Genomic DNA, 26,506 nt, shown 5'->3' with positions numbered 1-26,506 from the left:
AAATTCATATTTAAAAAATTAAAAAAAGAAATGTACGCAGCTCAAGAATACATTATTTTTCACCAGACCAAATAACTTAGGAGTAGCAGTGGGAAAACAAAACCAAACATAACAAGAATGGGAATAGAAAACAAAACCACCCATGTGGCCAAAGAGCAACCTCTTAACTTATTCAGGGTGTGTTACTTCGTCTGCTCAGAGGCCAGAGCCAACCTAATTGCTGATGATAAAAGGAAAAAATGTATTTAAGGTAAATTAGTGATAATCTCATTAGACTAAGCTTTTTGGAGCCTCAGTAAAATTGGAGTTCCCTCTGGGATCATTTCAACCAGAAGCAAAATCTCCATAGAATCATTCCATCTGTTACCAAGAGCATTGTATTTTCTGAAGTTCTTCTTCCCCTGTTCTGGTGGAAAGTTGTGTTGTTAAAATAGAGAAACTATGAGCAAAGAGATAGAGCACTGTAATTACTGATATTTACATTTCAGGCATATTCCAGAAAGAGAGGATATAGAAAGGCACAATAGGATACAGAACAGATTCTCTTTTTTTCCTGTCTTTGATGCATTATAGACCTACCATGTGTGGAGATTAGGAGTGGGAGATGAATTACAGAACATACATAAATAAAAAATAATTTCATTTGATTTTTAATGCTATATTAAAAAGATTTAATTTACCTTCCTGAAAGAGAATGTTAAACCTCATTTGGTGAATTCAGCATGTGAAAAAAATATAATTCATTTTGATATAATAGCCAATTAAGATAAAAGAAAGAAGGAGGAAAAAGAAAACAAGAGAAGGGAAATGAAAGAGCACATTGATTTTATTTGAAGTCAATGGTAGTGAAAAGGAAATTGCTTTGTCATCCTCTTCATTTTCTACTACAGTTTTTATTAATTGTTTAATCCTAGATCATTCATCTTTAAATAGAATAACCATAATAATTGAAAAAGAATTGTCACTTCTTGGGCTTGGATGGAATCAGGTAATATTAAGTTCCCTCAACTTTATGACTGGTTGACTGTAATAAATCAAAAGAGACATATGCTATGCTAGGCTCAGTATTATACAATTTTAGAATCTGGTATAATCTTATAGGATAAATAAAATATTTTGTACAATATACTGTTTGTTACATGGCTTTGCTGACTGTAAGCATTTTATTTTTGCTCTGTTGCTTTTTTCATATTCAGATATACAAACAATCCATGGAAAATCTTTTGCCCACTCCCACAAAATCTCATTACATCTTCAACTTGCGGGATTTTTCACGAGTCATCCGGGGCTGCTTGCTCATTGAAAGAGAGGCCGTGGAGAACAAGCACACTATGACACGTCTGTTTGTGCATGAGGTTCTCCGAGTGTTTTATGATCGCCTCATTAATGATAATGACCGATTCTGGCTGTTTACTTTAACCAGAAATGTTGTAAGGGACCATTTTAAAGAATCATTTGAGAATATCTTTTCACATTTGAGGAAAGGAAACGCACCAGTGAGTACATTTAGTGGTTAAAAACACATTAAGTTAAAACAATTAATCGTGTGAATTATTACAATCAACTTATAAAAATACTATTGCTTCAGAGTTTTCTTGTGGCACAGCAGGTTAAGGACCTGGCCTTGTCACTGCAGTGGCTTGGGTCATTGCTGTGATGCAGGTTCAATCCCTGGCCCAGGAACTTCCACATGCCATGGGTGTGACCAAAAAATATATATATATTATTGCTTCTTAATGGTCATATTCTTTTAACTTTCTTTATAGATAGGAATTAATTTTGAGAAGCTTCAAGTTCAAAGGAATTATATATATAACATAAAAGTTATACAATAGAGATTGAATGATGTAATAGGTATAATGTGCTTAACATGGTGACCATCTTTTAGTAACTACTTACTAAATGGGAGCTGCTCAGAATAACTTTTCCAGGCTCTAGGGGGAGAAACTCTTTTTACTTCCTAAGGATACTTTATAATTTCTGGTGTTATTTTTACAACTATTTTATATTACTTATTTCTATAATGTTTAAAAGAATTATCTAATTGATAATCACCCCATAATTTGTATAAAACAAAATTTTGTGTAATATTTTCTTAAGTTTATTTTAGAGAAAATACTAAGTTTTATAATTTGTGGATTTCCATTATAGGTAACTGAAGAAGACTTAAGAAATCTCATGTTTGGTGACTACATGAATCCTGACCTTGAAGGAGATGATAGAGTTTATATTGAAATTCCAAATATTCATCAGTTTAATGACATTGTAGACCAGTGTCTAGATGAGTATAATCAAACTCACAAAACAAGAATGAATCTTGTCATTTTTAGGTACCTATATTTGATATTGATGGCTAAAATTATTATTTGTAAGATTTTATTGTGAAATATTTAAAATGCATAAAAATACACTAAAAATGATTAATAATCTTGTAACTATTACCCAGCCTAAGACATAAAATACTAGCAATTTATTTAAAGTCACTTGTTTAGCTGACCCTCCCTCACTGCATCCCCATCATACCTTGCAGTGGTAAAAAGAAACTCATGTGTTTCTTTGGATTTTTACTACATGTGCGTATTCCTAAGAATAAATACAGTCTTATTTTGTATGTTTAAAACTCAAATGGTATTATACTGTGCATCTTCCTCTGCAAATTGGTTTATTCCAGATTGTGAAATTCACAAAAAGCAATTTTTTTACTACTGTATTGCATTCCACTGTAATTTTAATACACTGTAGTTATTCTTCAGAGATAGACTTCTTGGTAACTTCTAGTTTCTGTAATTATAAAAAAGGTTTAAACATTCATGTCTCCTTTTTATGTGTGTAAGAATTTCTCTAGGCTATTTTCCTAGAATTGGAATTATTATCTCATGGTATGTAAGCTTCTTCTACTTTACTAAGTTTTTCCAAAGTATCTTCAAAAATGATTATTGTTTTTTAAGAGCTTCCATTGTTTCTCACCCTTGCCAATACTTAGATTTGCCAGATTTGGTAAGTTCTCTTAATCTAAGGAGAATGTGGAATGATATCTCACTGTGGCTCCTATTTTAATTTTCCTAGTTACTGATGAGGCTGAGTATGTTTCCTGAATTTATTATTTTGTATACAACTGGTTTTCTATTTCTCACATAGAAATCCTAGTATTAAAAATTTAAGAAATGTTTTTAATAAAATCAGTAATATACTTTCAGTATAAATTGATACAATTTCTTTTTTTTTTGTTCTTTTTTGGCTGCCCCACGACATGTGGAGTGTCTGGGCCAGATTTGTGACCTAAGCCGCAGCTGCAGCAAGGCCAGTTCCTTAAACCATTGTGCTGGGCTGGGGATTGAACCTCCCTCCCAGTGATCTCAAGATGCCGTCAATTCTATTATGCCACAACAGGAACTCCACAATTTCACTTTAATTTTGTAATTTGTATATTAGATTTCCCTGAATTTACATTTCAAATAGTTTTCCTTTAAATCAAATGATCCAATTGCAACTGCATTTGAAAAATCACACTTTTTGATGATTACATCTTTAAAATTGGGATAGTATCATAAGGGACAGCAAAGCCCATCCTTCTAGGAAAGTAAAACAATAATTATATGCAAATATACATTTGCATTCATATTTTCAAGTATAATAATACTGATATTTCATAGGTATGTATTGGAACATTTATCACGAATATGTCGAATTCTAAAGCAGTCTGGTGGAAATGCTTTGCTTGTTGGACTTGGAGGAAGTGGTCGTCAATCTTTAACTTGTCTGGCTACATCCATGGCAAAAATGCAGATTTTCCAGCCAGAAATTTCTAAGAGCTATGGTATGAATGAATGGAGAGAGGACATGAAGGTAAAATCATGAGGAAACCTGGTGTCTAAAATAATATCAATACTTTCTTTTATATGTAAAGAGAGAGCCAACCTGTATGGCTGTAGGCTGACTACATTGGTGATGATGATAATATTCCTAGTACATTTACTGTGTGTGCCAAGCACTGTCCAAAGTGCTTTATATACTTGATTTGATTCTGCATGTATGAAAGTTCAATGTAGCAAGTATTGTCTCTGTTTTACTGATGAGGAAACTGAAGCTGAGAGAAGGTATGCACAGGAGAGCAGGATTTTTAACTTGGGTCTTATGCACAGCACTATTACCACTGCTGCTGTTGATCTTATCCTTACTCTAGTTCAGAGAGACCTTATTTCAGATAAATACATGTTTTCCAGCAAACTGTTAAATATGAACCTCAGTGATGATGAACAGATCTTAAGAGCTTCTTATTTCTTATTGTGTTGCTGTCCCAGTAACCAATGGAATAATGGAGTGCATACTTGGGGCTTCACCCTCACATGCTTAGGGCTCTGCAGGCCCCAGAAGAGAAATCAAAGGGGTCTACATCAGAATCAAAAGGAAGAATTACATTATTTTTCATCTCTCATTTAAAAGAAAAAATTTTAATGCATTTACTGCTGAATGATCCAACAGATGCAGAAAGCAGTATACTGTAACAGAAAGAACACGGACTTTTAAATTAGTAAACTCAATTTTAATTCCTGCTTTGTATGATTTGTTAGTTATATTATCTTGGACATGTTACTAAAACTTTATGTGCCTTAGTTTCTTTGTTTGTTTTGTTTTTGGGAATTTATTTCTTCTAGGTTATACAATTTATTGGCATACAATTGTTAATAGTATTATAATCTTTTATAATTTTTTTAATTTATTTTTTCCACTGTACAGCATGGGGACCAAGTTACACATCCATGTATACACATTTTTTCCTCCCATTGTTGTGTTGCAATGTCTGTATCTAGACATAGTTCTCAATGCTACACAGCAGGATCTCATTGTAAATCCATTCCAAGAGCAGTACTTTGCATCCATTAACCCTAAGCTCCTGATGCCTCCCACTCCCTCACTCTCCCCCTGGGCAGCCACAAGTCCATTTTCCAAGTCCATGATTTTCTTTTCTGTGGAGATGTTCATTTGTGCTAGATATTAGATTCCAGTTATAAGTGATATCATATGGTATTTGTCTTTGTCTTTCTGGCTCATTTCACTCAGTATGAGTCTCTAGTTCCATCCATGTTGCTGCAAATGGCATTATGTCGTTCTTTTTTTATGGCTGAGTAGTATTACATTGTGTATATATACCACACCTTCCTAATCCAATCCTCTGTCGATGGACATTTGGGTTGTTTCCATGTCTTGGCTATTGTGAATAGAGTTTCAATGCACATGCGGGTGCATGTGTCTTTTTCAAGGAAAGTTTTGTCCGGATATATGCCCAAGAGTGGGATTGTGGGGTCATATGGAAGTTCTATGTATAGATTTCTAAGGTACCTCCATACTGTTCTCCATAGTGGCTGTACCAGCTTACATTCCCACCAACAGTGCAGAAGGGTTCCCTTTTCTCCACAACCCCTCCAGCACTTGTTATTTGTGGCCTTATTAATGATGGCCATTCTTACTGGTGTGAGGTGTTATCTCATGGTAGTTTTGATTTGCATTTCTCTTATAATCAGTGATGTTGAGCATTTTTTCATGTGTTTGCTGGCCATCTGTATATCTTCCTTGGAGAAATGTCTATTCAGGTCTTTTGCCCATTTTCCCATTGATTGGCTTTTTTGCTGTTGGGTTGTATAAGTTGCTTATATATTCTAGAGATTAAGCAAGCCCTTGTCCGTTGCATCATTTGAAACTATTTTCTCCCATTCTGTAAGTTGTTTTTTTGGTTTCTTTTGGGTTTCCTTTGCTGTGCAAAAGCTCTTCAGTTTGATGAGGTCCCATGGGTTTATTTTTGCTCTAATTTCTATTGCTTTGGGAGACTGACCTGAGAAAATATTCATGATGTTGATGTCAGAGAGTGTTTTGCCTATGTTCTCTTCCAGGATTTTGATGGTGTCCTGTCTTATATTTAAGTCTTTCAGCCATTTTGAGTTTATTTTTGTGCATGGTGTGAGGGTGTGTTCTAGTTTCATTGCTTTGCATGCAGCTGTCCAGGTTTCCCAGCAATGCTTGCTGAATAGACTGTGTTTTTCCCATTTTATGTTCTTGCCTCCCTTGTCAAAGATTAATTGACCATAGGTGTCAGGGTTTATTTCTGGGTTTTCTGTTCTGTTCCATTGGTCTGTCTGTCTGTTTTGATACCAGTACCACACTGTTTTGATGACTGTGGCTTTGTAGTATTTCTTGAAGTCTGGGAGAGTTATGCCTCCTGCTTGGTTTTTGTTTCTCAGGATTGCTTTGGCGATTCTGGGTCTTTTGTGGTTCCATATAAATGTTTGGATTGTTTGTTCTAGTTCTGTGAAAAATGTCCTGGGTAATTTGATAGGGATTGTATTGAATCTGTAGATTGCTTTGGGTAGTATGGCCATTTTTACAATATTGATGTTTCCAATCCAGGAACATGGAATATCTTTCCATTTCTTTACATCTTCTTTGATTTCTTTGATTAAAGTTTTATAGTTCTCGGCATATAGGTCCTTTACCTCCTTGGTCGGGTGTATTCCGAGGTATTTGATTTTGTGAGGTGCAATTTTAAAAGGTATCGTGTTTTTGTATTCCTTTTCTAATATTTCATTGCTGGTATACAGGAATGCGACTGACTTCTGAATGTTAATCTTATATCCTGCTACTTTGCTGAATTTGTTAATCAGTTCAAGTAGTTTTGGGGTTGAGTCCTTAGGGTTTTCTATGTATAGTATCATGTCATCTGCATAGAGTGACAGTTTGATCTCTTCTCTTCCTATATGGATGCCTTTTATTTCTTTTGTTTGTCTAATTGCTGTGGCTAGGACTTCCAAAACTATGTTGAATAGCAGTGGTGAGAGTGGGCATCCCTATCTTGTTCCTGGTTTGAGTGAGAAGGCTTTCAGTTTTTCTCCATTGAGTATCATATTTGCTGTGGGTTTATCATAAATGGCTTTGGTTATGTTCAGTAATGTTCCCTCTATGCCCACTTTGGCAAGAGTTTTTATCATAAATGCATGTTGGACTTTGTCAAATGCTTTTTCTGCGTCTATTGAGGTGATCACATGATTTTTTACTTTTCTTTTGTTAATGTGGTGTATGACGTTGATTGATTTGTGTATGTTGAATCATCCTTGTGAACCTGGGATGAACCCCACCTGGTCGTGGTGTACAATCTTTTTGATATGTTGTTGGATTCGGTTGGTTAAAATTTTGTTGAGAGTTTTCACATCTATATTCATTAATGATATTGGCCGATAAGTTTTCTTTTTTGGTGGTATCTTTGGTTTTGGAATTAGGGTGATGATGGCATCATAGAATGTCTTTGGGAGTGTTCCTTCTTTCTCAACCTTTCGAAAAAGTTTAAGGAGAATGGGCACCAGATCCTCTTTGTATGTTTGGTAGAATTTACCTGTGAAGCCATCTGGTCTTGGGCTTTTATTTGTAAGGAGTGTTTTTATGAGATCTTCAATTTCATTTCTAGTGATCAGTCTGTTCAGTTGATCTATTTCTTCTTGGTTCAGTTTTGGCAGGCTGTAAGATTCTAGAAAGTTGTGCATTTCTTCCAGATTGTCAGATTTGTTGGCATATAGTTGTTCATAGTCTTTTATAATTTTTGTGGCATCAGTTTTAATGTCCCCTCTTCCATTTATGATTTTAGTTATTTGAGTCATCTCTTTTTTTTCAATATAGCTAAGGTTTTGTATTTAAAAAAATTTTTTTTCGAAAATCCATCTCAACGTTCCATTGATTTTTTAATTCTCTATTCTGTTTGCCTCTGGTCTAATCTTTATTATTTCCTCCTTTGTGTTTAATTTTTTCATCTTTTTCTAGGTCCATGAAATATAAAATTGGAGTTCCCCTTGTGGATCAGTGGTTAACGAATCCGACTAGAAACCATGAGGTTGCAGGTTCCATCCCTGGCCTTGCTCAGTGGGTTAAGGATCTGGTGTTGCCATAAGCTGTGGTGTAGGTCAAAGACATGGCTCAGATCTTGTGTAGCTGTGGCTGTGGCTGTTGCCCGCGGCTACAGCTCCCATTAGACTCCTAGTCTGGGAACCTCCACATACCGCAGGTGCGGCCCTAGAAAGAAAGACCAAAAAATAAATACATAAATAAAGCAAAAAATAAATAAACAAAAGTTTTTTAAAAAAAGAAAGAAATATAAAATTAACTTGTTGATTTGAGATCTTCTTAATGTAAGCATTCACAACTATAAATTTCACTGTTAGCACTGTTTTTGTTATATCCCATAATTTTTGATATGTTGGGGTGTCTTTTTTATTTGTTTTAAGAAATTTTCTAATTTCCTTTTGATTTCTTCTTTGAACTGTGATTGGTTGTTTAAGAGTGCATTGTTTAATTGTCCTCCATTTGTAGACTTTTTAGTTTTCTTCTAATATTGATTTCTAGTTTCATTCCATTGTGATCAGAAAATCTGCTTGATATAATTTTGGTCTTAAATTTGTGGGATTGCTGGGTCATATATGGTAGTTCTATATATAGTTTTTTAAGGTACCTCCATACTGTTTTCCATAGTGGTTGTACCAATTTACATTCCCACCAACAGTGTAGGAGGGTACCCTTTTCTCCACACCTTCTCCAGCATTTGTTATTTGTTGACTTGTTAATGGTGGCTATTCCGGCTGGTGTGAGATGGTATGTTGTATTAGTTCTGATTTTCATTTCTTAATAATTAGTGATATAGAGCATTTTCTTCATGTGCCTGTTGGTCATCCATATATCTTCTTTGGAGAAATGTCTATTCAGGTCTTCTGCCCATTTTTAAATTGGGTTTTTTTGCTGTCAAATTTTATAAGTTGTTTATATATTTTAGAGATTAAGCCCTTGTTGGTTGCATCATTTGAAACTATCTTCTCCCATTCTGTAGGTTGTTTTCATTTGTTTGTTTGTTTTATGGTCTTCTTTGTTGTGCAAAATCTTGTAAGTTTGATTAGATCCCATTGGTTTATTTTTGTTTTTATTTCTATTGCCTTGGGAGACTGACCTAAGAAAATATTTGTACAGTTTAGGTAATAGAATATTTTGCCTGTGTTCTCTTCTAGCTGTTTGATGGTGTCTTGTCTTATGTTTAAGCCTTTAAGCCATTTTGAGTTTCCTTTTGTGCATGGTGTGAGGGTGTTTTCTAGTTTCACTGATTTACATGCAACTCTCCGGTTTTCCCAGCACCACATGCTGAAGAGACTGTCTTTTTCCAATTTTATATTCTTGCCTCTTTTGTTGAAGATTAATTGACCAAACGTGGCTGGAGTTTATTCTGGGTTCTCTCTTCTGTTCCATTGGTCTGTATGTCTGTTTTGGTACCAGTATCACACTGTCTTGATTACTCTAGCTTTGTAATGTTTTCTGAAGTCTGGGAGAGTTATGCTTCCTGCTTGTTTTTTTTCCCCCTCAGGATTGCTTTGGCAATTCTGGGTCTTTTATGGTTCCATGTAAATTTTTGGATTGTTGAGAACCTGATTTTTTTTATTCATTTAATCAATCTGTGTCTTTTAATTGGGGAGTTTAATCCATTTATATTTAAAGTAATTGATGATAGAGAAGGATTTACTACTTGCATTTTGTTACTTGTTTTTTGTATATTTTACAGGTTTTTTTTCCATTATTTCCTCTCTTATGGTCTTCCTCTGTTTTTGTTGATTATTGTAGTGCTATGCTCTGGTTCCTTTCTCATTTCCTTTTGCATATATTCCATAGATATTTTCTTTGTGGTTGCCATTGCAATTACATAAGACATTAAAGTTACAACCATTTATTTTAAACCAATAACAATTTGAATTCAGTCATATACAAAAACTCCTTTACATCTGCCCCCACACTTTGTTACTGATATCACAAATTACGTCTTTATAGATTGTGTGCCCAACAACATAGATTTATAGGGTTTTTTTGTGCTTTTGTTTTTTAGATTCTATACAAGAATTAAAAGTCGACTTATATACCATATTACAATAAAATAGAATTCTATATTTGTCCATGTATTTTAGTGTGGAGAACTTTATTTTTTCTTCCAGTGTTATTGAGGTATAATAGATATACAGCACTGTATAAGTTTAAGGTGTACAGCATAATGATTTGACTTACATATATCATGAAATCATTACCACAGTAAATTTAGTTGAACATCCGTGATATTATATGGATACAGAATTAAAGAAATAGAAGAAAAATATTTCTGTGAGTTCCTGTTGTGACTCAGTGGTAATGAACCCAACTAGTATCATTGAGGATGCAGGTTCGATCCCTGGCCTTGCTCAGTGGATTAGGGATCCAGGGTTGCTGTGAGCTGTGGTGTAGGTTACAGACACAGCTCAAATCTGGCATTGTTGTAGTGTGGGCCAGCATCTGCAGCTCTGATTTCAACCCTTAGTGTGGAAGCTTTCATATGCCATTGCTTCGGCCATAAAGAGACAAAAAACAAACAAAAAAATAAGTTCCCATCATGGTTCTGTGGAAACGAATCTGACTAGAAACCATGAGGAGGACTCAGTTTATTAAGGATCCTGTGTTGCCATGAGCTGTGGTGTAAGTTGCAGACACTGGCTCAGATCTGGCATTGCTGTGGCTGTGGTGTAGGCTGGCAGCTACAGCTCCAATTGGACCCCTAGTCTGGGAGCTTCTATATGTTGTGGGTTCAGCTCTAAAAAGACAAGAAAGAAAAAAGAAATGAAAAATAGTTTTACCTTGTGATGGAAACTTGGAATTTAAACCTTCATATATAACATACAGCAGTGGTAATTATATTTATTATGTCATACATTGCATCCCTTTACTTTGTACTTTTGTATGGTTTTGAGTTTCTATCTAGAGTCTTTTGTTTCAACCTGAAGAACTCGTATTAGCCTTTCTTGACGGGCAGGTCTAGTGGTAGTGAATTCCCTCAGCTTTTATCCATATGAGAAGATCTTAATTTCTTTATTTTTAAAGAACTTTTTTTTCCCAGATACAGTATTCTTGGTTGAAAGATTTTTTTTTTCTTTTAGTGCTTTCATCCCTTTTTGCCTGTGAGATTTCTGTCAAGAAATAAGTTGATAATCTTATGGAAGCTCTCTTGTGTGTAATGAGCTACTTTTGCTGCTTTCAAGATTCTCCCTTTGTCTTTGACTTTCAATAGTTTTATTGTAATGTATCTTGATGTGTGGCTCTATGTGGGTTTATCCAAATCAGAATTTGTACAGCTTCTTGAATTTTTGTGTCCATGTCTATCCTCAGTTTTGGCCAACCTAAGCACTGTAGTGACAACACTGGATCCCTAACCTGCTATGCCACAAGAGAATTCCTAGATTTACTACCTTTTTTTTTTTTTTTTTTGCCATTCTACAGCACATAGAGTTCCTGGGCCGTGGATCAGATCTGAGCCACAGTTGTGACCTATGCCACAACTGCAGCAATGCTGGATCCTTAACCTGCTGATCTGGGCCAGGGATTGAACCTGAATCCTACTGCTCCAGAGATGCAGCCAATCCCATTGTGCCATGGCAGGAACTCCTAGACTCACTACTTTTTTTTTGTCTTTTTTTTGTCTTTTTGCCATTTCTTGGGCCGTTCCCGTGGCATATGGAGGTTCCCAGGCTAGGGGTCGAATCGGAGCTGTAGCTGCCAGCCTACGCCAGAGCCACAGCAACTCGGGATCCGAGCCGTGTCTGCAACCTACACCACAGCTCACGGCAACACCGGATCGTTAACCCACTGAGCAAGCACAGGGACTGAACCCGCAACCTCATGGTTCCTAGTCGGATTCGTTAACCACTGCGCCACGACGGGAACTCCCTAGACTCACTACTTTTGGTGACAGAAATTTATTTCTAGGAACACAACAATGTGCCTATTAGAAGATGGCTTTAAAGGGAAAAAAGTATAGTTTTAGGCAGTATTAAATTTCAGCATTTATTTAAATGATATGATTTGTTTAAAAGATTTTATTTTGAAATGAAGCTTGAAGTTTACTTTAAAAACTATTTAGTGAAATAGTGATGCTGTTTTTACTTGAAATATATCCAATAGAAAATGTTTAATAACCAACTCTCCAGAGAGTTGGAGGGGAACCTCTGATTTGTAGCATTTGTATTTTTGTGGTGTAAAATTCCCACCATAGATTATTTAAAACTATTAACATGATGGCACTGAAAACAGAGTTGGGAAGAGTTATATGTTTGAACACTGTTTCATGATATTTTACTGTATGGCTACAATGGATTTAAATAAACTCCATAGCTTATGTAATAATAAATGTAATAAAATAGGAAGTGATTAGATTTATATATTGGTTATCCTTGTTTTTAATATAATTTATTTAATTGTAAATTTATATAATTTAATTTTTAATGTTGTCTGTATTTAACATTCTGCTTATAACATCCTGAAATTTTAACAATTATTTCTAACATCCAAAACAAGTTACCTCTAGCATACCTCTGGGTCCATATCTTTATGTTAATTGGGAATCTTTGGTTGCAACTGAGGAAAAAAACAAACTAAAATGAAAAATAGCTCAAACTAGCTTAAGTAAAAGAGCCACTGGCTGCTCACATGAGTAAATGGTCCAGAGGCAGAGGTAGATGGGATTTTGATGTGGCTGAATTTAAGGGCTCAAATTAAGTCCTGAGTAATTACTCTTTCTATTTCCTGGCTCTTTGCTTCTCCATTTCTCTATCTTTCACTGACCTCATTCTATGGACCATCTCAAGTCTGTCTCAGTCCCTAAAAGAAGACTATAATTGGGTCCTCTTAAATCATATGCCCTCTTCTGAATCAGTGGCTATGTATAGGGGCTTGGAAAACTCTGACCAATTGAGTCTTCCACTCAAGAGATGGGAGAAATGGAGGCCAAAATTGACAACCCCACCAGAATGGGAGAGATACTACTCTAAAAGTGAGATGTTACCAAATGAAAGGAAAGGGGGAAGAAAGCAAAACCAACAGCTTTTCACCATATTCTGCTTATAATTACATTTTTATTTTAAGAGTCTGTTAAGGAATGTGGGCATGAAGGGCCAGAAGACAGTCTTTCTAATCACAGACACTCAGATTAAAGAGGAAGCTTTTCTAGAGGATATTGACAGTGTGCTAAATACTGGAGAAGTACCTAATATTTTTGCAGCAGATGAAAAGCAAGAAGTGATGGAGGTAAATGCTTTTTAGGGAGCGCTGCTCCCAACATAGAAATTTTATCTTGAATCTTCTCTGTTCTTCAGGATAAATATAGCTTGTGTAGAGAATTTTGGTAACTGGAAATTTAATGTACATTATTTTAATACATTTTAGATGAATTTTAAATAGTTTCTTCTATACTTGTGAGACAAGAATTTTAATTATTTTAATTCATTTTTTCCATAATTATACCACTGTGTTTCATTTGTTTGATCTTATTTACCATGTTTTATGAGTGATTAGAGATATTTGTTTGTTTATTTATTTATTAATTTATTTGTCTTTTTGCCTTTTCTAGGGCCACACCTGCAGCATATGGAAGTTCCCAGGCTAGGGGTCAAATTGGAGCTGTAGCCACCGGCCTATGCCAGAGCCATAGCAACTTGGGATCCAAGCCACGTCTGCAACCTACACCATAGCTCACGGCAACGCCAGATCCTTAACCCACTGAGCGAGGCCAGGGATCGAACCTGCAACCTCATGGTTCCTAGTCAGATTCATTAACCACTGAGTCATGACGGGAAGTCTGATTAGAGATTTTTAAATCACATTTGAGGATTACAGTGATATGAGAAAACATAGCTTTAAAACACCTTTTCATTAAATTTGATGGTTTACCTCTGGCTGATAAAATTTTGAAAAGACTTAATGTAAATCTTTGTACTAATACTGATATATCTGAGAATCATGCTTTGTGATTTAACTGACATAAAAACACAGTATTGAAGCACCCACTACTTCAGATGTCCTGGCCTTTTTACCCCGATTTCTAAGATCTTCCCACTCAAGATTTCAGCTAGTATTCTCCTTTCCTGTTACCATAACTACTTTTACCCACAGAATGTATCACTCACATGTACATACTTCATTCCAGCCTCCAGTGATAGCATTTGGAAAAAAGTGGTTTCATCTTGGTAGTTTAAGCACCCTACTTTTCTCTTCTATAGAATGGAACTATTATATACACAAAATAGTTGCTCCTATATAGCATTGTTGTGAGTTCTGAGGATCAAATGAAATAAGGCACTTATGAAATGTCAGGCACTTGGAAAGCCCTCAGTGAGTTTGGTACATTACTAGTTCATGTCCTGGGGTGGGGAAGGAGAAAGAAAAAAAAATATCCTAAGTTTTCTGCTTTTATGTGGGCAATGTCAAGGATGTGGCCAAGTTTGCTTAGAATTACCAAAAATGGTAATTCTAATTCATAGGGAAAATTCATCCTCCACACTCTCATCTAAGGAATGGGACACTCTGGGAAACGGGGTTTTCTAAGTCATGCAAGGCTTTTCTGCTCATTTTAGCTGTTGTTTGTCTTTTCTTTTAATGACCACACCTGTGCCATATGGAAGTTCCGGGGCTAGGGGTCAGATCAGAGCTGCAGCTGCCAGCCTACACCACAGCCATGGCAACACTGGATCCAACCCACATCTGTACCCTATGCTGCAGATTGCAGCAATTCGGATCCTTAATCCACTGAGCGAGGCCAGGAATCAAACCCGCATCCTCACAAAGACAACGTCAGGTCCTTAACTCACTGAGCCACTGTTTTATGGTATGATCCAACTGTAGCCTTAAGAAATTCTTTCCTTCACATTCCACCAAAGCCTATGCACACCGTATCAGTTTATCCACAAGGAAATAGCCAAGGTCAGAACTAAGGGGTGCCAAAATGCTTGCTTTATACTACCTTTTTAAAACAAAAGAGGTAATATAAAAGAATTTATGTTAATTTCTTTCCATACCTTGCACCATCTTATATATCCCCCTTTGAAGACCATGTCTTAGACTTTGTTTATTTCATCCATCTGACAAAGATTTTATTTCACCCTCACTCCTGATAACTTAACTCTATAGCTTGGCCCCAGCACTGCCTAAAGGGCACCTCCTGTGGGCTCAGCACATCTCTCTTAGATCAGCATCAGAGTTCCAGCCTCAGAACTCCATTTCCAGACTACTTTTTGCAGAATTAAATTATTGCAATATTTTTCTCAGTATAGCAGGGACTTACTATATTTAGTGATTTTTAAAGTTCCCTTTTAAAAGTCTCATTCATATTTGAAATAATTTATCATTCCTTCTTTTAAAATCTGCTTTCTCTTGACTGCTATGAAATTTCACTCATTTCGTTTCCTGTCTCCCTAATTATTCCTTCAGTAACTACTCTTTCTCTTGCTCCCCAGAATTAGTTGTGCTCCCAAAATATATGTGTGTGTGTGTCGGTAGCTATTACTCCCTCCCACAGACAGCTTATCTACTCTATAATCATTAACCATTATTTCTGTGTAAATAACCTGTATATTTATATCACCATTCTGGCCCTTTCTTGAACTCTTGTTCTACAGTTACAACCATGTATTACCTTTCTCTATCTTAACATCCCCCTGTTAACCCAGAGTTGATGCAGATATACCACCTGAACATAATTTAGACTGGCATTGATCATCATAGTAGTAATTTGCAAATTACTGTCAGAATAAATATACAGAGTTGATTTAGTTTCTCATAGATATAGCTATCACATAAAGGGCATAGCTGTAGTCGAGAATTCTTTCAGAAATAAATTCATTGTCATAAAAGTGGAAATTGATGATCATTATGACCACTCCCTAAATCTGCTATTGAAAGAAATTTAAATCTCTTTATAAAATAATTTATTGACTGCTAAAACTTTTCTACTCTGAACAAAGAATATAAAAAGCTGAAAGGTACTTACCTATGTGGCAAGAACTGTAATCTCTTTAACCCTTCAGCGACCCTCTGATGGTAGGTACTCTTTTCCCCATTTTATAGATGAAGAATGTAAGTTACAGAGATGTTAAGTAATTGCCTCAAGGTCACAGAGGTAATCAGCTGCAAGCTGGGATTTGAATTCAATAAGTTTGATTCTAGAGCCATTATTCATAACCTCATGTAAAATGCCTTTCTCATACAGACACACAAAGGAAGAAATTAAAAGTGACCTATAATCTCATTGCCAAATAACTCTATTAATATTTAAAAAATACAAATATTATAAGAATAAAATTAAATAATTTAACCAGCATAAGAATGGCCAAAAGGAAGAAAATGATATAAATCAAGAAAAGTGTCCAAAATAAAGAAAGCCTCCCTCTCACACTCTCCCTTAAGTATATATTACCAAAGATAACCACAGTTAATAGTACTTTGTGATTGCGTCCATAAAAAAGTATTTATAGGAGTTCCCGTCGTGGCGCAGTGGTTAACGAATCCGACTAGGAACCATGAGGTTGCGGGTTCGGTCCCTGCCCTTGCTCAGTGGGTTAAGGATCCGGCGTTGCCGTGAGCTGTGGTGTAGGTTGCAGACGCGGCTTGGATCCCGCGTTGCTGTGGCTCTGGCGTAGGCCGGTGGCTACATCTCCGATTCAACCCCTAGCCTGGGAATCTCCATATGCCGCGGGAGCGGCCCAAGAAATAGCAACAACAACAACAGACAAAAGACAAAAAAAAAAAAAGTATTTATATACTCACACATATATACCTATACATTTTTTAATTTAACAAAGAGGATAATGTTATACATATTATTGCTTTTTTTCATTTATCTTGCTGATCTTACCATAGCACATATGCTGATACCTGATTATTTTTAACAGTGTATAAAATTAAAATATATGGATGTTTTATAATGTTCTTAACTGGACACTTTAGTTGTTTAGATGTATCTCTCAAAAACAATGTTGAATTATGTCATATATATATATATACATATAAATGTACATACATATAACTCGGTGAACTTTTGGTGAGTATTTTTATAACTTAAATTTTTGGCAGATACCTGTTTTTAAATTACAGAATTATGGAATTGAAGGTAGTCTTCTTCTAAGTGCAAACTATATTAAAGCTATTACATTGATATAAAACCAAAATTTTAAAGATATTTATAAAGGAAGTAATAAAAATTCTTAATATTCAAATATTTATTACTCTCATTATCAGCTTACTCTTTTTATTTATGAGGCTTTTTCTGATATTCCTTAGGGTGTTCGTCCTGTGGCTCAGGCTGGCAATAAGCATGATCAACTCAGCCCCTTAGCCCTGTTTGCTTTCTTTGTGAATCGCTGTAAAGATAATCTTCATGTGGTAGTGGCCTTTAGCCCCATCGGAGATGCCTTTCGAAATCGCTTGAGACAGTTTCCATCCCTCATCAATTGCTGTACCATCGACTGGTTTCAGGTTTGTATTTTTAGGGGGAGGGATAACTAAATCCTTTGGAATTTTACTGAAATCTTAACCTCCAGTAGTATACCCTCATCAAGTGTTTCTTGACCACTTACTCTAATGGCAGGCATAATAATTGGCATCAGGAACTGATAAGACTACATGATCCCCAAAAGGAGCTCACACACTAGACTGGAAGACAGAAAAAGGCAATCAGTAAATGAGCAGTTATAGTTTGTCTTTTTATCTTTTCAGAGCCGCTCCCATGGCACATGCATGTTCCCAGGCTAGGGGTCTAATCGGAGCTGTAGGCACTGGCTTACACTACAACCACAGCAACAACAGATCCGAGCTGCATCTATGGCCTACACGACAGCTCACAACAACGCCAGATCCTTAACCCACTGAGCGAGGCCAGGGATCGAACCTGCAACCTCATGGTTCTTAGTTGGATTTGTTTCCCCTGTGCCATGACGGGAACTCTGAGCAGTTATAGTTATATAAAAGAGCCATAGTCTTCGTGTGCAAAGTGTATACTTATTAAGATAGTGACTCTGAATTATGAAAATGAATTAGTTACACAGAGGAGAGGTATATTAGGAACTAATAGGATATAGTATATATACATATGCATATGTATACGTGTGAAGATATAGCAATAGATATATCTATATATATCTGTACATATACGTATTATAAGGAATTAGTTGACATGATATTGAAGGCTGGGGAAATTTCCATGATCTGCATCTGGCAAGATAGAGACTCAACAGAGCTTATGGTGTAGTTCCAGTCTGAAGGCCAGCAGGCTTAAGACCTAGGAAGAGATGATGTTTCAGCCCAAAGGCAAGAAAAACCTGATGTCCCAGCTTGAAGGCCCTCAGGCGGGAGAAATTCCTCCTTATTCAAAGGAGGGTCAGCCTTTTGTTCTGTTCAGACCTTCAATTGATTGGATGAGGGCCACTCATACTAAGGAGGGAAATTTGCTTTGCTCAGTCCATTTATTTAAATATTGAATCCATCCAAAAATGCACCTCACAGAAACACCCAGAATAATGTTTGACCAAATATATAGGCACCCTGTGGCTCATAGTCTGATTGACACATAAAATTGACCATCTCAAGAGGATAGTTTGTGCAAAGGTGGATTAGTGGGGAGAACATGGCTCAGTTGGGCAGATAGTTTGGTATGGCTGACTGGCAATGAGGGCAGTAAGAGGTAAGATGGATCTTCGAGTGGGTGCCAGGCTATAAAGGAGTTTGTCAATGTGCCTAGGAGTTTGGTTTTATACCAAAGATATTGTGGGGGCTTTAATATATCTTTAGCTAATCTATATTTTGGGCATAAAACCCCCAAACACCTGGAGGCTGTAAGGTAGGTGATTTGGAGTGGGGCAAACCAAGAGACAGGAAGACCCAACTGGGTGGTGATTTCATTCATGCCAAAAGCAAATGGTAAAGGCCACCACCACCTCACTTAAAGAAGGTAAATTGTCACTGCCTGTATAAAACCATTAAGTATTGATGCTCTTAAGAACAGTAGCTCATGGTGCCTTCTATTATTTGTTTTATGCCCAATAGAATGTGGGCTATAGATTGATCCTGGATAATATCTTTTAAAAATAAATTTCTGATACTAATTTGTTTTATTCTCTTTTGCCTATCAATTGCATGTTTGAAAAACTAATTCTGCCCTTTTGAGGATTGCATGTATGTTTCAGCTAGTGAATGTTTTAGTGTTTATACAATAAAAACTGTGTGAAACAGTTTTGCTTTATGCAAACTATTAATATTGCTTCCTTTAAGTAGTCCAAAACCAAAACCGAACACAGGCTGTCCAATGATAATTTTTGGGAGTGAAATCTTATAATACAATTCTACTACTTCTGGATATCTTTTTTATAACCATTAAGACTTTCTATTTATTCTAGTACATGTGATTCATACTTGTTGCTGGAAATTTTTAAAAAAGGGAACTGGGAGTTGCAAATAGATAAGGGAGAGTAAGTGGATAATAGAGAAGAACAGAGATTTTAGATTGGGATGGTGGGGATATAGAACCTGTATCAGGGTTGTCGATGGCATTGTTTGAGACCTGGGTCTGTGAAGCTCAGGAAGTGAGTGTAAACCACTATGTCACACAGTCAGGCAGTCATTGAATTTTGGATAGATCTCTGTTTTCTAAAGTAGGGTGTACACTTACCAAGGGTATCAAAACAATTCAGAGGAAAAGATAAATTATTGGAATATTAATTTTTGTATGAGACATTTCATATGGATTAACATTGACACACTCAGTTTGCATGTCAGCTGGCCATGTGTCATAGGAGGTATGCAACATGCCCTGAGGAATTCCTGCAATTAACTGAAAATTGAAGATATGTAATGAAGTTGTAAGTGGACAGTAAGAAAATGGCATAAACTAGCAGGAACCAGCTTGAGCTCTGTATCAGCTACATCATGAGGCAAAAACTGTGACTACTTAACAAGATCTGGCAAGACATTGGTAAAAACAAATTTAAGAAGGCTGTTTGGAATATGGATTTATATAAACTGTTTAAATGATAAAGCTTATTCCCAGGGTGTGTTATGACTTGCAATATTAGCTTATGATGCCATGAAAGATACTGGTTATCTATCAATAGCCATTTTCTACCCACTCCATCTCTGCTGACAGAACTCCAATTTTGTTTGGGAAATCACTATCCATGTAGCCATATATAATTGGGATTGATTCCTGGTTGGTCTGAGTCAGCACTGGTGCTCTCATTCCTCTTACTATTGATTATTTCACACATGAGTCTGTTCATGACCCATTCTTTGTCACTGGATCTTGATTTAAAGTCTGCTGGGGAGCTTTGGGGAGAGACTTTTTCATTATAAAGAATTATATGATTGGAGAAATCACATAACACTTATTATGGCATTTTAAATAAATTCATTTGTCTTAATATTAAATCTTTAGCTGCCTCTTTTGAGGTTTAAAAATATATTAGTACAATAATACCATATGAATACAATCTGTTAATAAACATATATATACTGGTAGTGTGTGCTTACAAATTTTTTAACTAATGGAGCGCTTGATCAAAAAGTTTGAATTTTACTAGGATAGAGGGCTGGATACTGAAAAAGTTGATCTTAAAATGCATATTATCTACTATAAAGGAAAAAAATTACAAGTATCTTATTGAATCTAAATGAAATGAAGTTTGGAAATTACTCTGAGCAAGTGAAGATTTAATTACTCATTTAACATAAATTATTTTGTTGAATAAATATTTCAAATATTTATTGGTCAGTGTTGTTTTAAGTACTGAAGATAACAGCAGTGAGGAAAAAGTCCTTGCTGTTATGGATTTTACATTTTAGTGGTGAGTTGGGGAGACAGACAAAAACAAATGAATAAATATATGTCAGATATTGGTAAGTGCTAAGAAAAAAATTCAAGATAAGGGAAAGAGTAATGAGGGAAAGAATGCTGTTTTGGAAAGCCTTCTTTGGGAAGACCTTCCTGGTAGACTGGCATCTGCACAGAGATGTGGAAGAGTGACCCACATGGAGGTCAAGGTGAAGAGTGTTCTAGTCAGAGGAACAGCAAGTCCAAAGTCCAGAGACAGAAGCACCCTTGGCATATTCTGGGAAGAGCAAAGAAACCACTTCACTGAGATAGGGAAGACTGAAGGAGAAGCAAGTTTATGGGGAAGAGAATCAAAATTGCAGCTTTGGATGTTATAACTAGTAGGAATTATGATGTGCTTCTAGTAACAGAAACCTAAACTAAACAGATAGGGTTCTGGGTTTTTTTAATCTCTCATACAGAAAAAAATCTGAAGGTAAGTAGACTGGAACTTTTCTGGTTTAGCAAAGTCATCAGAATCCTATGTTCTCGCTTAACTATCGTGTGTGTGTGTGTGTGTGTGTGTGTGTGTGTGTGTTTTCTTTTTAGGGCTGCACCTATGGCGGATGGAAGTTTCAGGCTAGGGGGTCACATCAGAACTGCAGCTTCAGGCGTATGCCACAGTCATGGCAACACCAGATCCGAGCCACATCTGTGACCTACACTGGCAATGAAGGATCCTTAACCCACTGAGCAAGGCCAGGGATTGCACTTGCATTCTCACAGAAACTGTGTCAGGCTCTTAACCCATTTAGCCACATCAGGAACTATCCAAGCATGTGGTTTCCATACTGAGATTCATCATATGGTTTAAGGTGGCTGCTGGAACTCGCAGCTTTCACATCTGTGTTCCAGGCAAGAAGTAGAGTAATGGACGGTGGGGCAAAAAAGACATAATGCTAGTTCTATGTAACTCTCTAGAGAGCCTTCTCTGATGTCCCCACCCAACATCTGCCTACATGTCATTATCCACTCTGAATTGCAGGGGAGTCTAGAAAATGTAGTATTGAAGCTGGGCATATTGCTATCTAGAAAAAAACTGGAGTCCTAAGGAAAAGGGGCTGGGTAGATATTAGGAGGGCAACTAAGCAGCCTGTGCTATTGTCATGCTAAATTTGGGATGCCTACTAGACATCCAAATGGAAGAGTTAGGGAAATAGTTTAGTATATCTTCAATATGTAAAATATGATTGACCTTTCCTTTATATTGTGTTAATTTTAGTGTATAAAATATTTATTAGATCTTTCATAAATTTACTTGTGACTTTAGCCCCCTAATTCTATTTTCTCTATCAAAGTTTGAATTTTCTCAATCCCAAGTTCTTCTCACATAGAAAGATAATTTATATAATTGGAGTGTGACTAGTCATCTTAGATTTCATTTGTTTTTCTTTTTCTTATATTTAGCCGTGGCCTGAAGATGCTCTTGAACTTGTAGCTGTGAAATTCTTGGAGACACTGGAGCTTACCGAGGTTGAACGACGAGAGATAGTTCCAATCTGTAAACACTTTCACACTTCCATTATGGATCTTTCAGAAAGGTTGATATTAACAAATCTTAAAATGATAATAATGCCTTGTATTTTGAAGCATCGCTTTTATGAAATCCCAAAATTTTAACAGGGTGTCTACATATTATGTCTCTCTGATCATTTAATTTTTTAAGACTTATAAGTAATAGAAAGCAACTTGATATATGTTTAACAAAGAGAGGGATATCTTACAAAGCTTAAGGGAAAGTATACAGCTGGATCTTAGTAATGACTGGAAGCAGGAGTTAAAAAGCCACCAGAAACCCAGAAATGCTTTTTTTTTCTGTTTCTCATCCCTGTTTCTATTGGGGCATCTGCTTTCTTCTTTCTCTTTGCAGACTGAATTTTCCACTTCGCAGAACATATGGAGGAAAATGTCTGCCTCTCAGCTCTCAAGTTTACTTCTTTTAATTCCAGCTGTAGGCAGAGACTGATTGGTTGTTTCCATCTCTCTATTCCAATTATTTTCCAAAATGTGATTAGCCTTATTTGTGTCCAATGCCCAGTCTTGGTCTGATGTGCTGTGGTTAGGGTGGCAGTTTTTGTAGAACAAACATTACTGCTGGGGCAGTGGTTGGAAGTTCTCAGATAAGGAAGGAGCTTGTTGGTGGGCTGTGGATACCTTAAAAGTATTAGCTTTACCTCTGTTCATCTCTGAGATCCTCATTTCGAAGTTGCTCATGGTATATTGCCTATATAGAGTTTTATAGCAAACTATCATGTTTGTCTTGGATAGTTACACCAAGCTCTAGTCTATGTACTTGTTATGAAACATCATTGCAACCATTATTTTTGGGGTTTTGTTGTTGTTGTTGTTGTTTTGCCTTTTAGGGCCACACTTGCAGCATGAGGAGGTTCCCAGGCTAGGGGTCTAATCAGAGCTACAGCTGCTAGCCTATGCCACAGTCATAGCAATGTGGGATCCAAGCCGCATCTGCGACCTATACCATAGCTTGCGGCAACACCTGATCCTTAACCCACTGAGTGAGGCCAGGGATCAAACCCACAACCTCATGGTTCCTAGTTGGATTTGTTTCCACTGCGCCATGATGGGAAATCCCATCCATTGTGTTTATGTGTATGAGTAGGGTAGTCTTGTACTTCTGGCCAAACCCCATTCACCTAACATGTGACCTGTGTGCAAGCAATGATGACATTCTTGCTGTGCTATCTTCAGTACCCTTTCCTGCTATACTTGTGTGTAGTATCTTGGGTGTCTTACAGGCTTAGAGCCTCCTGACATATGAAACAAATAAAAAGGCCTGTTATCTTTCTTACATCTTGTATCTTTTGAGAAACATTTTTTGATTTGTGGTTTTTAAGTACATCGTTGCTATTTGATATTTTGTAGGCAAGAATTAGGATGTGCTTCTGTGTAAAATTCTAGAATGTTATAAAGTTCAATTATATAGCAGCTTCTGAATAAAATTAACCTTTATTCTTAAATGTTTGTTGTTAATACTACTCTTTGTAAACCAATTACTTATAGTAAGATATGCTGTTTCTCTTTTAGGTTCTTGCATGAGTTAGGACGACATAACTATGTTACTGCTACTTCTTACCTTGAACTTATTGCCTCATTTCGACAGCTTTTGACTAAGAAGCGTCAAGCCGTAATGGAGGCAAAACAGAGATATGTGAATGGACTTGACAAATTAGCTTTTGCTGAGTCTCAGGTAAATTTGATGAGCTGCTCAAATGGTAATACATAATGGAAAATGTAAGAAAGTGTAATAACAAGAGCTATAATTTGTTGAGAATATTTGTGCCAGGTACTGTATTTTGAGCTTCATGTGCATTCCTTCAATTATTCCTTATAACAACTCTATGAGGTAGACACTTTTATGATCCTCATTTTACAGATGAGTAAAGTGAATTTTAGAGAAATTCAGTAAGTTTTCTAGACCATACAGACTCAAATACACCCTGTTTTATTCTTAATTTGGGAGCATTTGGAGAGAATATAATGTCTACATTGACTTTTTAAAAAAATTGTTATAATTGATTTACAATGTTCTATAAATTTCTGCTATACAGCAAAGTGACCCAGTCATATATATATATGTATATATACATATATATACATTCTTTTTTTCATAATATCTTCCATCATGTTCCATCACAAGCTATTAGATATAGTTCCCTCTGCTATACAGCAAAACCTCATTTCTTATCCATTCCAAATGCAATGGTTTGCATCTACCATCCCCAAACTCCTCATCCGTCCCACTCCCTCCCCCATCCCCTTTGGCAACAGGTCTGTCCCCTACATCCATGAGTTTATTTCTGTTCTGTAGATAGGTTATTTGTGCCATATTTTAGATTCCACACATAAGTGATATCATATAGTATGTGTCTTTCTCTTTCTGACTTACTTCACTTAGTATGAGAATCTCTAGTTTCATCCATGTTGCTGCAAGTGGCATTATTTTGTTCTTTTTCATGGCTGAGTAGTATTCCATTGTGTTTATGTACCACATCTTCTTAATCCATTCATTTGTCAGTGGACATTTGGGTTGTTTCTATGTCTTGGCTATTGTGAATGGTGCCATAATGAACATCGGGGGTGCATGTATCTTTTTGAATGAAAGTTTTGTCCAGATATATGCCCAGGAGTGGGACTGCTGGATCATATTGTAGTTCTACAGTGAGTTTTCTGAGGTACCTCCATACTGTTTTCCATAATAGTTTTACCAGTTTATGTGTCCACCAACAGTGTGGGAGAGTTCCCTTTCCTCCACACCCTCTCAAGCATTTGTCTTATTAATGGTAGCTATTCTGACCAGTGTGAGGTGGTACCTCATTAGAGTTTTGATTTGCATTTCTTTAATTATTAGTGATGTTGAGCATTTTTCATGTGCCTGTTGGCCATACATATATCTTGTTTGGAGAAATGTTTGTTTAGGTCTTCTGCCCATTTTTCAGTTAGGTTGTTAGTTTTTTTGCTGTTGAGTTGTATGAATTGTTTGTATATTTTGGAGATTAAGCCCTTGTTGATTGCATCATTTGAAACTATCTTCTCCCATTCTGTAAGTTGGTTTTTTTTTTATGGTTTCCTTTGCTGTGCAAAACTTGTAAGTTTGATTAGGTCCTATTGGTTTATTTTTGTTTTTATTTCTATTGCCTTGGGAGACTGACCTAAGAAAACATTTGTACAGTTTAGGTAATAGAATGTTTTGCCTGTTCTCTTCTAGGACTTTGATGGTGTCTTGTCCTATGTTTAAGTCCTTAAGTTATTTTGAGTTTATTTTTTGCATGGTGTGATGGTGTGCTCTAGTTTCACTGATTTACATGCAGCTGTCCAGTTTTACCACTTGGAATAGAATTTTTTTCCCATTTTATATTGTTGCATCCTTTGTCAAATCTAGGTTGACTTTTTATTGTAATAGCTAGTTAAATGTAAGATTGGAGGGTTTTTTTAAAAAAGCCAAGTGTTACTAATACTTACTAGCATTATTTCAACATAGGCAGCAGAGTATTTGGGTGGTCCATATGCATTGAATACCAGAAACATAGAATAATAGGAATACCCTGAGCTGCCACCTTTTTTTTCTACCTGCATTTCTTCCATGACAACTGCATTCTGCCACTGCCCTGTCATACTCAAGAAGGATAAAATTTTTTTTTAATTTTATTTTCCCACTGTACAGCAAGGGGATCAAGTTATCCTTACATGTATACATTACACTTTTTCCCCACCCTCTGTTCTGTTGCAACATGAGTATCTAGACATAGTTCTCAGTGCTACTCAGCAGGATCTCCTTGTAAATCTATTCTAAGTTGTATGATAAGCCCAAGCTCCTGATCCCTCCCACTCCCTCCCCCTCCCATCAGGCAGCCACAAGTCCATTTTCCAAGTCCATGATTTTCTTTTCTGTGGAGATGTTCATTTGTGCTGGATATTAGATTCCAGTTATAAGTGATATCATATGGTATTTGTCTTTGTCTTTCTGGCTCATTTCACTCAGTATGAGATTCTCTAGCTCCATCCATGTTGCTGCAAATGGCATTATGTCATTCTTTTTTATGGCTGAGTAGTATTCCCTTGTGTATATATACCACACCTTCCTAATCCAATCATCTGTCGATGGACATTTGGGTTGTTTCCACGTCCTGGCTATTGTGAATAGTGCTGCAATGAACATGCGGGTGCACGTGTCTCTTTTAAGTAGAGTTTTGTCCGGATATATGCCCAAGAGTGGGATTGCGGGGTCATATGGAAGTTCTATGTATAGATTTCTAAGGTATCTCC

The 26,506-nt window shown here is 36.3% G+C and overlaps 1 protein-coding gene across 1 annotated transcript in view; it reads left to right on the top strand.

The window, feature by feature from the left end:
- Positions 1–26,506, top strand: part of DNAH12 (dynein axonemal heavy chain 12) — a 236,067-nt gene that overhangs the window by 117,803 nt on the left and 91,758 nt on the right. The window contains exons 41-47 of the mRNA XM_047777497.1: positions 1,197–1,496; positions 2,152–2,330; positions 3,654–3,846; positions 12,955–13,116; positions 17,143–17,337; positions 22,130–22,263; positions 23,768–23,930. Of these exons, the coding sequence (XP_047633453.1) occupies positions 1,197–1,496; positions 2,152–2,330; positions 3,654–3,846; positions 12,955–13,116; positions 17,143–17,337; positions 22,130–22,263; positions 23,768–23,930 (1,326 nt within the window). The remainder of the gene's footprint in view (positions 1–1,196; positions 1,497–2,151; positions 2,331–3,653; positions 3,847–12,954; positions 13,117–17,142; positions 17,338–22,129; positions 22,264–23,767; positions 23,931–26,506) is intronic.

The sequence above is a fragment of the Phacochoerus africanus genome, chromosome 1 (assembly GCF_016906955.1).
Source record: "Phacochoerus africanus isolate WHEZ1 chromosome 1, ROS_Pafr_v1, whole genome shotgun sequence".
NCBI lineage: Eukaryota > Metazoa > Chordata > Mammalia > Artiodactyla > Suidae > Phacochoerus > Phacochoerus africanus.
This window is presented reverse-complemented; position numbering and strand designations above follow the sequence as displayed.